This window comes from Anoplophora glabripennis, unplaced genomic scaffold, assembly GCF_000390285.2.
Source record: "Anoplophora glabripennis isolate ALB-LARVAE unplaced genomic scaffold, Agla_2.0 scaffold682, whole genome shotgun sequence".
Lineage (NCBI taxonomy): Eukaryota > Metazoa > Arthropoda > Insecta > Coleoptera > Cerambycidae > Anoplophora > Anoplophora glabripennis.
In genome coordinates this window covers 136,878-153,388 of record NW_019416883.1, presented here as the reverse complement: position 1 = coordinate 153,388, position 16,511 = coordinate 136,878, and the positions used below count along the sequence as shown (strand labels likewise).

Sequence of the window (16,511 nt, the reverse complement as noted above, 5' to 3'; positions counted from 1 at the left end):
TGGTAGTAGTTTCTCCGAGAGCCTCGACACCGAGGAATTTGATTACTGTTGTTTCCTCTAGTATCATACTTGGGGAATGCACGTTGTTGAGCTTCTCACCGGTCGCATTTTTCCATTTCTGCTTTTTCAACTAAAGCTTGGAATTTAGAAACTGGTGTAAGTAGGACACACTCTGTCGCGGTTGCCTATAACTTACTTGAGAACTTTCTCGATGGCAATTTCCACTGAGTTTTTCAACTGAACCTTTTTACACTGGTTTTGTTATTTAGTACTTTTTACTTGACATTTGTGCCATTTCACTGTCTTTTTTGGATTAATGAGCATTTTTCAGGATTGACCTGGACAATTTGGATTCTAGATACATAATCTAAGTCCGAGCCTGAGCTAGCAACAATTTATAACAATTTTGTATCTAATTTAAAAACTAGTTTGGTATAGAAACAAGATACGGTTTAGTTACATGTAATAGAACATACAATGAAGTCAAAATAAATGCGGAAAATAGTAATTTGTATTGACCAGAAACGTTGGTTGGTTAATTAACAGTAGAAAGCCAGAGTCGGTGTTCGATCACAGCTCTTGATGGCTCAACCAATTCTTGAAGTACATCTTGGTTGTTGTTCCTGTTGGGCTTGTCTGAATTTCCACGATACCTGGTGTTGTCTTGCGAAATGTGGTTGGGTTTATGGATTTATGTTTATCACATCGTCCGTTGATGGTGACTCAATTTTTTTGGATTTCGTGCTGTTTTACTAGAAAATTAGGAGCGTCCATGATTTTTTAAGCGATTCACTACGGTCTTCCGCGGTTTCATTCGAAACAATGATTTTCATCGGAGTTTTCTGAGTCTGATTTCTGGCTTTGGATTCAAAATATATTTTAAATTTGATCGTGTGAAGTTTTTTACATGGCAGTAGCCAACGAATTTCTTTTGGCACCCTTTTTTTGGGAATACATTTGTCTACTCTCGCCACGAATAATCTCCTATATGCAACACAAACATTCTTCGACAACGTAAATAATTAGAAATTTTCATCAGATGTGTGGTCGGCTTAATATGTAACGTACGTAAAGAACATAACCTCAGACGAATATAAAACACACAGCAACTGACTGATGACTAAAGAATTCGATCGAATTGTTTGTTGTTTGTAGAATGTAGACATTCAGCGAGCTAACGAATGGATTTTTTCGTGGACAGTTGCATTACTGTTAACGCTTTACAGGTATGTAATATACCGAATGTCCCATAAAAAAGTGCAATCTTTAAGGAGACATTTCTTAAGTAAAAATATGCAAAAAAGTTTTTATAAAGTTTTGGTCCGAAATCGCACCATTTTTCAAGAATAGGGCTTTCAAATTATTATTATTTTTTTAAGTATTTCGAGAACCCTTAATGATAACTTCACAAAATTTTATAGGGTAATAATTAATTACAAAATCATGCTAGTAATTCCACATTTCAGTTGCCAGTGTAGATAAGGGAGGGCAGGCCGGAACTTTTCGTAAAGGGCAAGTTTATGAATTATTTTAATAAAAGAAAAATAACAGAAATGTTTGAAGATAAGCAATGGTTTTTGGACTTGTATATTATTAGATTAGTAGATGTACGTTCATTTCTTAAAACTTCACACTTCTTCTTACTTCAAAATTACTGTTTCTAATGATACTCCCAACTTTGTTAAACATAATTTTCAAAGTTTTTTGTTGTTTTTTTTTTATTTATTCGCACCTTAACTATGATAAAATATGCTTCATGTGTTTTTTTTTGTTATTGTTTTTCTAATTCTAATCTAGTACAGTTGTATTCCTGTTGCAAAGTAAATTGAAAATTCAGTTTTTATACAAAATTCTCCAAAATCTATAACGACACGAAAATTTTAGAAAAAGTTGCGATACACAAAAGGGTTTTTACATAGTATGTAACTAATAAATGACTGGTCAACTTTTTATTCGTATTTTTATACAAAAGGAAAAGGTATATTTATTTCTATATTAAATTTTCCAAGGAATGATTTTTCGATCTTTCTAACAATAATCAGGAGAAGTGCACATATCAAATTCCAACAAAATACAATTCAATAATTCACAATACTGAATTTTAATAAATACATTATTAGTCCTGCCAACACTATTTTTGAAAGTGTCCATGAAACATAGTAACCAAGAAAAAATAATTATATTTTTTTATTCATTTTATAAGAATTATATTTTTATGTAACATTTTACAGAATTTCACTTATAAAATCGAATTGTCAACTAAATCTCTTAAGTATTCTATCTGAATTAATTTCTATTTGCCACTTTTTTTAATATGACTGATCATCATTAAATGAAAACTACAAAACCACGCATTTTTCGGATATGACGTCGCCATTAGATGTAAAAGCGATAGCCGACATGAATGTATAGATTTTTTACACAAAATTTAAGAGCTTCTTAACATAAGACGTAAAGAAAGTCAATATTTGCCCCGTTATATAAATAATGTATGTACTTAACGGAGAAAATCGATAGCGGAAGGTTAGTAGAAACGTTGGTCTGGGGAAAAATCCGAAGCGAGCTTTTCTATCGTGCAAAAGTTGTTTTATTTTGAGCTGTAAAGATCTCGTAAAAGTACAAACGAAAAATTCTGCAGAATATTCTGAAATTAAGCAATGAAGTATATAGAAACACTAGTCCCTTAAATAGCCTATTATCAGGGTTGCTACTGGAACATTACAAGACATTTTTTTATTTTCAGTTAACATTAGAGAGAAAGAAAAAATATGAAATTATAATATTTATTACAAAAATATTCTTAAAATGAGTTTAATAATTTAATCATTAAATCAATTCAGCCAAATTAGAAATATTTTTTTTAATATATACATTTTATATTTATATTATTTAAAATATATACAGGCTGTCTTACGGTAACGACCCTTTAGAATATTTCAGATTACTTCGATTTTAATTTTAAAAATTTTGGCCCTGGGGTTTTCCGGGGTGTTCTTTTTAAATAAAATAATGCCATAGTTGTAGCACTTCGGGTTATACTGGAAGCCGCCATCTACTTGCTTATTTTCAATGGAACACCCCTGTATATTTTTGCGTATTTGGATTCTACGCGTAATTTTAGGGGGACATATGAGATATTTCCCTTCTTTCAAAAAAAGTTGCTTTTCGATAGCCTAATTCAAAAATGACTATTTTTTACATCGTGCAAGCTGAAATATTGATATTTGAAAGAGATAGGGGGATACCTATCCTTCGTTACAGTTATTTTCAAAACTTTGTAATTTTACACAGGGTGGTGAGAAATAAAAAAGTTATAACGAAAAATCATTATAACTTATTTATTTTAATAATATGTTTTGTAATTTACGGGTAGCTACTTTAGGAAATCGGGACCAGAGTATCATCAGCAGTCTAGGCAGTCTAAGATCTTCGCGTCTTTTTAAATGAAAAAGGTGTGCTTGTTTGTTTTGTTATCCACAAAATGAACCGTTTTCGAGTTAGAAGCATTTATCGACAAAAATACCATCCTATTTATGTCATAGTTTATAAAATAAAATGTTAGAAAACGATAAACTCTTGTTTTCAGAGTATTAGGATGTGATCTTTGTTACAATACGCTCTTGTCCTGAAAATGATTCATTTAATCGGTAACAAGCAAGCACACTTTTTCACTTACAGGATCCTGAAAAATAAAATTAAAAATGAAAAGATTTAAATAGTTCAAACATTTTTTTTCGGAGCCAAGACTACCGAAAACACTTTGCCCCCGGTTTCCCAAAATAGTTTTATCGAAAAATCAATTTTGATTACTTAGCTTCAAGTTAATAATAGTAACGAATAAAAAATATTATTAAAGGTTATTTATCCATATCCGAGATGTTGCATACCATAACTTGGAAAACTTGTGCAGCGTCTAATTGATTACACAATATACAATATATCAAAATTCACTTAATATTTAGTTAATTAAAACTCAAGTNTTTTTATTCATTTTATAAGAATTATATTTTTATGTAACATTTTACAGAATTTCACTTAGAAAATTAATTTCTATTTGCCACTTTTTTTAATATGACTGATCATCATTAAATGAAAACTACAAAACCACGCATTTTTCGGATATGACGTCGCCATTAGATGTAAAAGCGATAGCCGACATGAATGTATAGATTTTTTACACAAAATTTAAGAGCTTCTTAACATAAGACGTAAAGAAAGTCAATATTTGCCCCGTTATATAAATAATGTATGTACTTTACGGAGAAAATCGATAGCGGAAGGTTAGTAGAAACGTTGGTCTGGGGAAAAATCCGAAGCGAGCTTTTCTATCGTGCAAAAGTTGTTTTATTTTGAGCTGTAAAGATCTCGTAAAAGTACAAACGAAAAATTCTGCAGAATATTCTGAAATTAAGCAATGAAGTATATAGAAACACTAGTCCCTTAAATAGCCTATTATCAGGGTTGCTACTGGAACATTACAAGACATTTTTTTATTTTCAGTTAACATTAGAGAGAAAGAAAAAATATGAAATTATAATATTTATTACAAAAATATTCTTAAAATGAGTTTAATAATTTAATCATTAAATCAATTCAGCCAAATTAGAAATATTTTTTTTAATATATACATTTTATATTTATATTATTTAAAATATATACAGGCTGTCTTACGGTAACGACCCTTTAGAATATTTCAGATTACTTCGATTTTAATTTTAAAAATTTTGGCCCTGGGGTTTTCCGGGGTGTTCTTTTTAAATAAAATAATGCCATAGTTGTAGCACTTCGGGTTATACTGGAAGCCGCCATCTACTTGCTTATTTTCAATGGAACACCCCTGTATATTTTTGCGTATTTGGATTCTACGCGTAATTTTAGGGGGACATATGAGATATTTCCCTTCTTTCAAAAAAAGTTGCTTTTCGATAGCCTAATTCAAAAATGACTATTTTTTACATCGTGCAAGCTGAAATATTGATATTTGAAAGAGATAGGGGGATACCTATCCTTCGTTACAGTTATTTTCAAAACTTTGTAATTTTACACAGGGTGGTGAGAAATAAAAAAGTTATAACGAAAAATCATTATAACTTATTTATTTTAATAATATGTTTTGTAATTTACGGGTAGCTACTTTAGGAAATCGGGACCAGAGTATCATCAGCAGTCTAGGCAGTCTAAGATCTTCGCGTCTTTTTAAATGAAAAAGGTGTGCTTGTTTGTTTTGTTATCCACAAAATGAACCGTTTTCGAGTTAGAAGCATTTATCGACAAAAATACCATCCTATTTATGTCATAGTTTATAAAATAAAATGTTAGAAAACGATAAACTCTTGTTTTCAGAGTATTAGGATGTGATCTTTGTTACAATACGCTCTTGTCCTGAAAATGATTCATTTAATCGGTAACAAGCAAGCACACTTTTTCACTTACAGGATCCTGAAAAATAAAATTAAAAATGAAAAGATTTAAATAGTTCAAACATTTTTTTTCGGAGCCAAGACTACCGAAAACACTTTGCCCCCGGTTTCCCAAAATAGTTTTATCGAAAAATCAATTTTGATTACTTAGCTTCAAGTTAATAATAGTAACGAATAAAAAATATTATTAAAGGTTATTTATCCATATCCGAGATGTTGCATACCATAACTTGGAAAACTTGTGCAGCGTCTAATTGATTACACAATATACAATATATCAAAATTCACTTAATATTTAGTTAATTAAAACTCAAGTCTCAGCCAAGATTGCTAAATAATAGTAAACTTTAAATCACATTAGGAAAAAGTCAATTCTTCATTGTTCCTACATGTTCAAAGTAAAATTCTGGGCAGTTAGGAGAAACTCGAATCTGAGTAAAATTACTTCTGCCACAATAGTTTCACTAATTAAATTTCAATTGTACTCATACTAATGAAGCGAAATTTTCACTCAATCGGCTGTGGACACGAATTGATATACCTACATACAGTTTATCATTTTGTTTATTAATTTGAAAAATATTAAAATATTTCTTTGTTTAAATTTGGAGAAATATACTTTAATTTTCATGTAACAAAAAGTAAAGAAAATATGTATGAAGTTGGACATTCAAATGTATTTGAGAAACAATGAAAACCACAAAACTTCAAATTGTATACATAAAATAAAGCTATACTAGTAGTCGCTTATTTATTAAGGTCTGAAATTTTTTTGCTCCACTTAAAATTTTATTGGTAATTAACTAATCAAGTATTGTTATTTAAGCCATCAGATTTTTAGTATAATACGATTTAGTTTTCACAAAACAGTAAATATTTATTAAAACAACAAATAATAAGTATTTGCGGATTACTTAATTTTCCATAGAAATGTTGATAATATTGTTGCAATAACAAATAAACAAAATTATCTTCTTATTTTTATTGAATAATATTAAAAAGGTTGTCACAAATTATCCATGTAGGATTTTAAAAATATTCTAAGCCAAATAAATTAAAAGAATTAAAAGTCGCTGTCAACTCCCAAGTATTTTTGGAACCAATCTTTTGTTTTCTTTTTCAAACTGGAGTAAAGGAGCGGAGAGAAGCCGGATGCCTCGTGAAAAACGTCACAAGGTACAGTCCGTATAATATTTGCTGAGACAGAATACTAAGCAAAGAATGAGCCAATAAAGTTCTGTTATCTTATGTTACAAGTGTCACAATATACCGCCGGCAAGGGCGTACCTTGAAATTTTCTGCGTTATTTTCAGAATATTAAACTATATACCGAGCGATCCAGAATGATTGAAGCTGACGTCACACGTAAATGTTACCAAAGATATTACAATTTACTTCCATTTGATCAAAATTACTTTCCGTATTCTTCGATTTTCGACCTTCACGATCTGTCAATTCAGAGACGCCCGTGCTTATATTTGTGTTCGCCGATTGTGTTTTTACCTTGAATTTATCGTTAATTTTCTAAATAATCAGTGTTTTTTAACGCTAATCATCTGTTAATTGTTAGTTTTGTGGTAAGGAAGCAAATACCGATGGTTTCTTCGATACTTGAAATGTTTTAAGTTAGAAAATGGCGTTTTCATTAGAAGACGATAAATTTATTGTATATACCTATTTTCGGAGTGGTCAACAAGACGAAAAGGGTTGGAATTATTCAATCCATTCATGTTTCCTGCAATTCCAGGAAGAGTTTCCAAATCATGGAACCGCAGATTATTTTAACATTTTTTCTCAGCATGTTCGACGCTTGGTGACACTATTCAGAAATACTGGCAGTGTTTGTAAAGGGAAGTCACCTGGAAGAAAGTCAGTTTTAACTGAAGATAAACTGGAGGATGTTAGAGAGCGTTTAGCAGCAAGCCCCACTAAACCTTTACGACAACTCTCAGCTCAGGGGGGTAAATATTTATAAATATTAAACATCAGCATTTAAAAATATTAATTATAGAAATGTCAAAATGGTTCAGTACACAGAACTGTAAGAAAATTACATTTACATACATACAAAGTTTCCATGGTGCAATAATCATTAACATTAGATAATGAAAAAAGAACTGGTTTAACAACTTAAACGAGAAAATCTTTTAGATATAACTTTTTTTACCGATAAGGCATGGTTTCATCTAAGTAGATATAATATAAATTCACAAAATCATCGTATGTGGTCTGCGGAGAATCCACATGTGTTAATGGAAACCACTTTACATCCTGTTAAAATAGGAGTTTGGCGAAGAATAATTGGACCTATTTTCTTTATATTACTGCTGAGCGATATAGACAAAACATTTTCCAGCTATTTTTAAATCAGCTACATGATGACGAATTGCGCAATGGTTATTTTCAACAAGATGGGGCAACAGCACACACAGTTAACACAACACTGGAGTTCCTAAGAGAATTTTGTGACTATCGCATTATTAGTCGAGGCTTATGGCCTCCAAGATCTCCGGACTCCCTTAGATTATTATCTTTTTGGAACATTAAAAAATGCCATATATGTAAACCGTTTACACACAGTGGATGAACTAAAGGACGCTATAACAAATAAATTAGCTAATATTACTGAAAATGAATTACATAATGTATTTGACAGTTTAAGAAGACGAGTAAATAAATCTATGTATACAGAACGAAGGCAGACATTTTGTACAGTCATTATAAATAAATTGTAATTAAAAGCAATATTTTTATTCTTCATTGCAATGTTTCAATGTTGTTAGAAATTATAACAAAGTAATTACAAAAATTATTATTACTGGTAGGAACAGAATTTTGGTCAAAATTAAAAGTACGTATTCACTTTTTTTTTAACTTTAAACCACTAAAGCAATTATTATTTAAAATTTACAAGAAAGTTTGTTAAATAAAATGATGTCATTATAGGTAACATGTTCTTTTTATGTTAGAATTTAAGAAATTTTAAATCGATTTTTTAATTGCATTTATAAATGAGGAAAGTATACTAAATTCATTTAAAAATTGTTGCTTTTACTTTGAACCTCACATAAGAAAACAAGATATATAAATAATTGTTAAAAATCGATTCTTATATTAGTTTTGAGGTTAATAGTAATAACATCTAAGTCATTTTTATTTAATCCATTTCTTTAACAAATTAATAAACCGCTCAAATTAGTTAATGCCAACATTCCACTTTTTGTGTTTAAAATAAATATGTGACCCTATTGACACTGCATTTAACCCGCCAATGAACGAGGTAAATCATTGTCAGTGTTGCTAACTAGGAAAAGTGAAAATAATAGGAGAGCGGCACACAAAATATTTGTAAATAGCGGCGCCATCGCCATCGATCATTCTGGATATCCCGGTATAAGGGTGTGCCATTTAACACTCCCGCTGCCAATATCTCCGAAATAAAGAAATTTATTTTAGTTCCGGAAAGTGGAGTTGTTAGGTCCCTCGAATAGTTTCAAATTGCAGTTTGAATGTTTGTTCAAATATTTCTGTATAGAGAGCGTGGCGATAATAAAAAATTTTTTGATCCCCGGAACATGGAAATGCAGTCCATTTGAAAGATCGTTAAATTTTGAAAAATTTATGTCATATACAGTTTTTCCCAATATTTACTTGTTTTTGAGACATGTCGACTTCAATATGCAATGTACGATGTAACAGGAAAATCTATTATTTTATCTAAATAACACCGAGACAAAATATTATTTTAAAATATTGTTGTAATGACTTTATCCACACCACATACTAACCAACAAAACAAAACAAAATAAAAAAAAAAAACAAATGATGAACTACATAAAGAATATTATACAATGGTAAATCTTATAACTAGTATAGTTAAACTGAAAGACGCAAGCTGATAAAACTGTAATTATTGGAAAACTAACATGTGTCATCTGTCATATATGTTTTATTTTAAACAAATGACTGCATTTTTTAATAACATTTGATAAAATACGGTTCGTCTTTGCTCCTTATAAGATTTACCATTGTACAACTTTTTTTTCTGTGGTTGATCATACGTTTGTTTTTTTATCATTTATTATTTATTAGTTAGTAAGTATGTGAAGTAATAGATTTTCCTGTTACGTCACACATATTGAAGTCGACATATCTCGAAAACAAGTAAATATAGGGAAAAACTTTATATTACGAAAATTACTCAAAATTTAACGATCTTTCAGATGGACTGAATTTCCACGTTCCGGGAAACAAACATTTGATTAGTATCGCTATGCCATCTGTACCGAAAGATTTGAACTAACAGTCCTAATTACAATTTGAAGCTATTAGAGGTACCTAACAACTCCAGTTTCCGCAACTAAAAAACATTTCTTAATTTCGGAGATATTGTGAACGGGAGTGTTAAATGGTACACCCTGTATATATAAAGTAGATATTTTGGATAAAATTGTTTGTGTTTTTATTTTTTTACAGTACAGTACAGTACAAATCATATATCCATACAGTACAATACAAATTATAAATAAATTAAAAACCATCAGAAACACGCCTTGGTAACTGCAAAACACTGTAAGCACTGTAAGCTGCTACCGTGTACGCCACGCCGCCAATGTCTTTCTACCTCGGGTGTCAAATGTGGTTAATTGACGTGACGTTTTTCATGAGACATCCAATATTTTCAAGTTTTCTTTAAATGGAAGAAATAAAAAAAAATCCATAGTTCGGCCTTACTTTGGCCTTATTATTATTTTTTTTTATAGGAAGCAGTCCATACATTCATTTTTGTGGCAAGTGTACAATATACCTTGCAAAAAACAAAATGAAACTGTTTGAATACAGTAACAAAGGAGAATGTAAAAATTCTGATAACTCGACAAATCGACGAACTCAGGGCAAGACAAATTGTCTTTTTTAAACGTATTGAATGGGTCATAATAATTTATAAACGCTTTTGAATAGGTCGAACCTACAGAATCGGACATATAAAAAATACAAGGTTAAGTGAATTTGTATTCAATATACAAGAAATAATAATAAAATCTACCCATAATTTTGTAAATAACTAAGTTGTGTGGTAAGTACAATGGATATAGAAGTCAATGACATTTGTATTTCTGTTATGTATTATAATTGTGTAATTATTATAGTAGGTAGTAACAAGAGTATGGATTTTAAATTCCTATAATATTTAAATTTTCTACTTCTATGTAACCCACTTTAATTAAATAATAATACAAGCTGTCAAACAATAACAATGTTGTCATGACATTACCTGTCACTGTTACGGCCTACCGTATAACATTGTCCATGAGTAATTTGGCCTCTCACGGCCTAATTAGTGCGATTTAGTTAAAATACCTATACGAATTTTCGACCATATTGACATCGGACATTGGTCCGATATGTAAAAATATATTGCAACTAAATCTGTAAGTCCTTACGTAATTGGAAAAAAGGCTTCTGCCCTTCTTTCTGAAAGAGGTCTAACAATTACAAGATGTCATATTCTCTTAATAAAAAACCTTCTTTTCGCTTTTTATTAGTATCTCGCTTATTGTTAGCGATGGACCCAACAAACCCTACATGACTATGCTCGGCAGGTAATGTTCTATCCAAATATGTAAAAATATACAGGGTGTTCCATTTAAATTAACAGAGTTAACACCCGCGGCTATTTTGTTTTCGATAACTTCCTAAAAAATCGTGAAACTTTTGTTTTTTTATAACTCTAAGAATAAAAAAGTTAATGGGGTGGGGGCAAAATATAGTAAATCACCCTGTAGTACATAAGGTCGAAAATCAATCTAGTAAAAATATTGAGAAATTCTTCATGACAATCTGCACTAAGGGGTTGCCTATTATTGGCGTATGTGACGTTACTACTAAAAAGGTCTATTATCTTGACAAATTGTTTCAAACACTGTACAAGATGATTAAAAAACCGGATTTATAACTTTTTGTTTATCAAAATGACACCACTGCTCCAATAGGTTCGCCACAGATTTTTTAATTTTTCCAATAATGCAAATAAATATCTAAAAACGACTTACACTACATCTGCAAATTTCAAGTTTATATTCTCTTGCTGATGAATGTTAAAAGTACTTCCAAAAATGTTTGCAGAAAGTACAGGCTTAAATATTTATTTTTTGGAAAACAGCCAACATCAATCAACAACAACATCAATCGCGATTCAAAATCAAAAGTGTAATAAGATACCAACCGGTCGGTTTTTGCTTCACTCATTCCCATAACCTTATCTCACGTAGGTATATTGAATTAAACTTTTATTTCAATAATTTCAGCTTCCTTTGCTAGAGCAACTCCCGATTCATAGGCTGCTCAAAACGCGCACAGGCTTCTTAGGATGCAGACTGACTCAAACAGGTCCTAAATCAAACTCGTCTCATCGTCGATAACAAACAGATACATATCGCGAAGATACAATCCTTCCCCACGCGTCATGGACAGTTGTAGTGGTAGAGAAATGTTGTTTAATTCAATATTTTGCGGGGCAGTTTAGTATCCACGTGCAAAATGCGGTTTCTAGTGATATCAGCCACACTGATCTGTCTGGCTTATGGATTTTTGCTCGACGGTTCGACAAATTCTTTCTCCCAGTTCCGGAAATGGGGAGGTGGTACCAACGGAAGTCTAGAGTTCGAATTTAAAACGGATCAACCTAACGGTTTATTGCTCTATACTGATGACGGGGGTACTTACGACTTTTTCGAAATTAAACTGGTAGAGGGCGCTCTGAGACTGCGATACAATTTAGGAGGCGGTGCGCAGATCATCACTGTAGGCAGAGATCTCAACGACGGGCACTGGCATAAGGTCCACGTACAAAGACACGAAGATCGCACCATCTTGACTGTAGATGGGGTATCTCAAATGAGAACCTCCAGAGGAAAGGAATTTAACTTCGGGCGGTTTTCAACCAACTCGGATGTGTTCGTCGGAGGTATGCCCACCTGGTACAATACCAAGTTGACGCTGCTGGCGCTTCCCAGTGTGATTTTTGAGCCTAGATTCGTAGGGGCTGTTAGGAACCTGATCTATCCTGATACTGAGGGAGGTACACCAAGGAGGCAGGAGACGAGGCCTAAGGACCATAGGGTGAGTTTTAACTACTAGTTTTTTAGGATTTTCTTCACGTTACACAATCAATCCACTATTCAATACAAAAGCTACTCCACTGAATATACTACTAAAATCTACTAAACTAGCCTTTATTATAGCATGAGAAGTATATAAAGAAAAAAAATACAAGCTTTATTATATGTATATTGGCAGCAAACGTTGAAAGTTATGGAATTATTCACGTATCATTCTATCCCTCTGTTTTCTTGCCTTTATATTTAAAAAAAATGGGTTGGAATAAAGCTTTAAATATGTTTGCAATTTTTAAAACAATTCTAAAAAATATTAATTGAATTCTATTTCTAAACCAAACTATTTCTTATCTTGTCTCTTTTAAAGAACACCCTCTACAGTTTTACATACTATCTTCGAAAGCTTTTCCAAACTTAAATTGGTATGAAGTTTGAAGAATATATATCTAATAATAGGGAAGATACAAGTGTATATTTAAAAAATCGATATTTCATTATAACTTTTTTTCTTCACGATAGATTTGGATACTATGTATTTGTTTCAGAATTGTTTTCAATTGTTAATATTAGATGTGACATATATATATAGAATGTATACACTAGAGGACTGTCTTGAGTATGATCGAATGGCATTTTCAATGCTGAACGCGTTATTAACAACAAACAAAGCGCACCTTAGACAGTATAAAAATAGTAAATTTATAGAGTATATTAAATATTAAGAACGATAAAGGTCATTTTTCGGTCGAAACCGGCACAACCCTTAATGTTCACAATGCTTATACTGTTTTTTACACATTCGTATTACCTAAATTAAGCTTCATCGTAAATACTTTAATTTCTTCTCAATAAAAATCGAAAGTGACGTTTATATTTCTCATCAAGTCCAAATATGATGATTGAATTTTGTTATAAAATTTGACGTGTATGCTATATGTTTCCAAGGCATTTTTTATTATTATTAGAAAAGAAAGAAACAAACACATTTAATTTGAAATAGCATTTTATTCTAAACTTTCGGTAAGATCGAATATGCAACAATAATTCCAGAAAAATCCAATAGAAAATATAGAAAGTGTTATTGATGTTTTTTATTCGTCGGAATGAAGTATTAAAAACCACCTGGTAGTCTCTGCAATATTAAAAAGCACAATTCTCCTATTTCAACATTTTATACTCCGATTGTCTATCTGAATAGGAAAATTTAAAAAAAAAACACGTTACGCTGTGATGAATTTCTAATCCTTAAGGTATTTATGTTTAGATTAGCAAATACATATGACACAAAAGTTAAATATATTTGTATTTCTAGGTAGGACTGATCCTAGCAAATCCAATATACCGAATTTTTTAGAAAATATGTTGAACCTCGACCAACTCACGAGAAAAATAAATATTTGTTTTTAAATTATCAACACAGAAAATACAGTACGCACTTAGAATGGAGGGGGACTATTGGGAGTTGGCCGTCAAAAATTGCCAAATTTGAAACTAGACCACCTTAAAAGTTATTAATTCTTTTCCATTGCATTATCTGTTCTTTTAGAGCAACCGAAGATGCTCTACCTTCGGGGAACTAAAGCAGCTATCGATAAACTAAATGTGTTAGTAAAAATAGCTTCAAATAACACAGCTTTAGCCAAAACAATCTATTCAAGGCACAAAGGGGTCATAACAAAATATTTATTTTCAAGTCGCAGGTTCAAAAGCTGATAACGCTGTAGGCTGAGCCCGAAGAGAAAAATTTTTATAAATTTTATTTTTAAAAGATCTAATCAAATCCGAAAAATTGCTCACAATTACCTGGACTCCCTCTCTATGGTAAACGAACAAACTACTGCCTAGCAGGTAATGCTCTTTCTACCTCATTTTAAAAAGTTTGAAGTACGAGATGTAGTAGTAGTAGTAATAGTAATCCTCCTCGATCCCTATTTATTTATTTATTTATTTATTTAAGGACAAGCGACAAACTCAGGCTTTATAGCCCAAAACAATGTCCACAAATTACTTAAAGCTAATTGAATATAAAAGTACAGAAAAGATTATTTTAATAGAAAATGTTAATTTACAATAATAGTTCCCTTTAAAAATCTTTTAAAACTAATGAGCGAGGTATGAAAAATATCTAGAGTACTACAGTATAAGTTAAAATGTCTGCATATTCTGTTTATAGGAGAGTTTTGACCAGAATTAGATCGATAAAAAGTCTCATGAAACAGTGCATTTACTCTAAAATCATGTTGTGGTGCATGTAAACAGATCCAATGTAATAATATGATAAAGATTTCGTAACATCGTGCTACAATGAAAATAATACACACCACTCTCCTTGTAGTGTAAATATCGTATAAATCTGTTCTGTATAACCTCAAGTCGAGACTTATATATGGTATATTGACGACGAAAGCATTTTGTTGCTTTTTAAAGTAATATAATCAGTATGTGAAGAAAAACTTTTTACTTGCGTTAAATTAAAAAATTTGCTTTATATAATGTCATTTCAACCTCTTGATATTTTAGGAATAACTCCGATGATGACTTGTTACGGTTTATTTTGTATTCGTAAATAATGTGTATATTGTAGTAACGTAGTATAATTTTAATAAGTAATAAACTGACTTTACCGACTATTTAATTCAGGAAGGTTCGTACTAAAAACGCGGCCCTGTATAATTGAAATCTATTTTTCGATACATTTCTTCCTTCGCTCTTTTTATGGGCGATAGGTCACTTTTTGCGCGGGAATTTCTTTACTCGTCGCTCAGCGAAGTAAGCATTAATTCCGTTTTCCTGACAAAATTTTAAGTAGGTGTGAAACCATAAATTAACGCTATTGCGGATTTAATTGTTAATAATTTGGGAATAGTTGTTCGGGCATTTGTGCTGGTTGTGATTATATCAACTTTGTGTTGGATTAGTCCCAAATTAAGGAAAACCAAGGGGTTTTAACCTTTACTACGAGGCCGCTCAAGAACAAAGGTAATAACAGTATCTTTGTTATTAACAATATGATTTAGCCCATAATGCAATACATATTTATACGCATTATTTCAATTTAGGCCTCTCTGTCGCTATCACGATCGCTGTAGCTCGCTGTTTCTCTCTGCATGCTGGGTAATCCTGTCTGTCACCGGACTGGATGAGTTCCATATTTGCATCTTTACGTGTTACGAGATCAGACAACACGTGATTGATCTCTAGGGCCACCTGTGCCTCGTGTATCATCCTCTGGTGCATCCATACTGTACAGTGTGTATTGCTGACGAATGACACCACACCAGAAATTCCATTTTTGCTATCGAGAGGAATTCTTACTGAGGACGTCAATAGTCTAAGGGCCTTGCCGTTTTCGAGCCGATCTGAAGTTTTCTGCTCCATAACAACCAGATAAGTTTAGTTTAAGTTGTAATTTGCCGTCTTACACCTTGTATATTCATATTTTATATAAATTTGTATTAATAACGACACTTTCGGTTAATTTTCGATAATATTCGATAAGTTTTCTGCTTTAATACAGTAAATAATCTTTTAATAATTTTAACGCCATTTTAACACCATCTAATTAATTATACAATATACTTAATTTGCCAAATCCATGGTGTACACCGACCTATAGTACTATAGAAAGGGTTTAGTTAAAATAATAACCAATTGTATTACATATTTATATTTCGTTCTGTATATGGGCGTATGATACTTTGAATTACTGTACACCGCATATCTAGTTTTGGCGTTAGTAAATATTATCTAGTTCCGTGATTTGTGTGTATCACTTAGTACCTTTTTCCCGTTTTTTTGTTGTTATTTGCACTGGTAAGGTAAAAAGAAGCCAGCACCTCTTTTCAGCCCTCTTGTATATTGTCCATCGGGTTGTAAAACGGGTGGCGCCTTATAAGTTAGTATACATCTCAACCCACTCCCTTCTTCACTGAGCTAGGGCCAACCCTTTCGCTGAAAAGAGCCTGAAAACCCA

At 31.6% G+C, this 16,511-nt stretch overlaps 1 protein-coding gene across 1 annotated transcript in view; it reads left to right on the top strand.

Moving 5' to 3' along the window:
• The first annotated feature begins 11,747 nt into the window (after positions 1-11,747).
• Positions 11,748-16,511, top strand: part of LOC108912398 (neurexin-3-like) — a 28,916-nt gene continuing 24,152 nt past the window's right edge. The window contains exon 1 of the mRNA XM_023455626.1: positions 11,748-12,542. Within this exon, the coding sequence (XP_023311394.1) occupies positions 11,961-12,542 (582 nt within the window). The 5' untranslated portion in view covers positions 11,748-11,960. The remainder of the gene's footprint in view (positions 12,543-16,511) is intronic.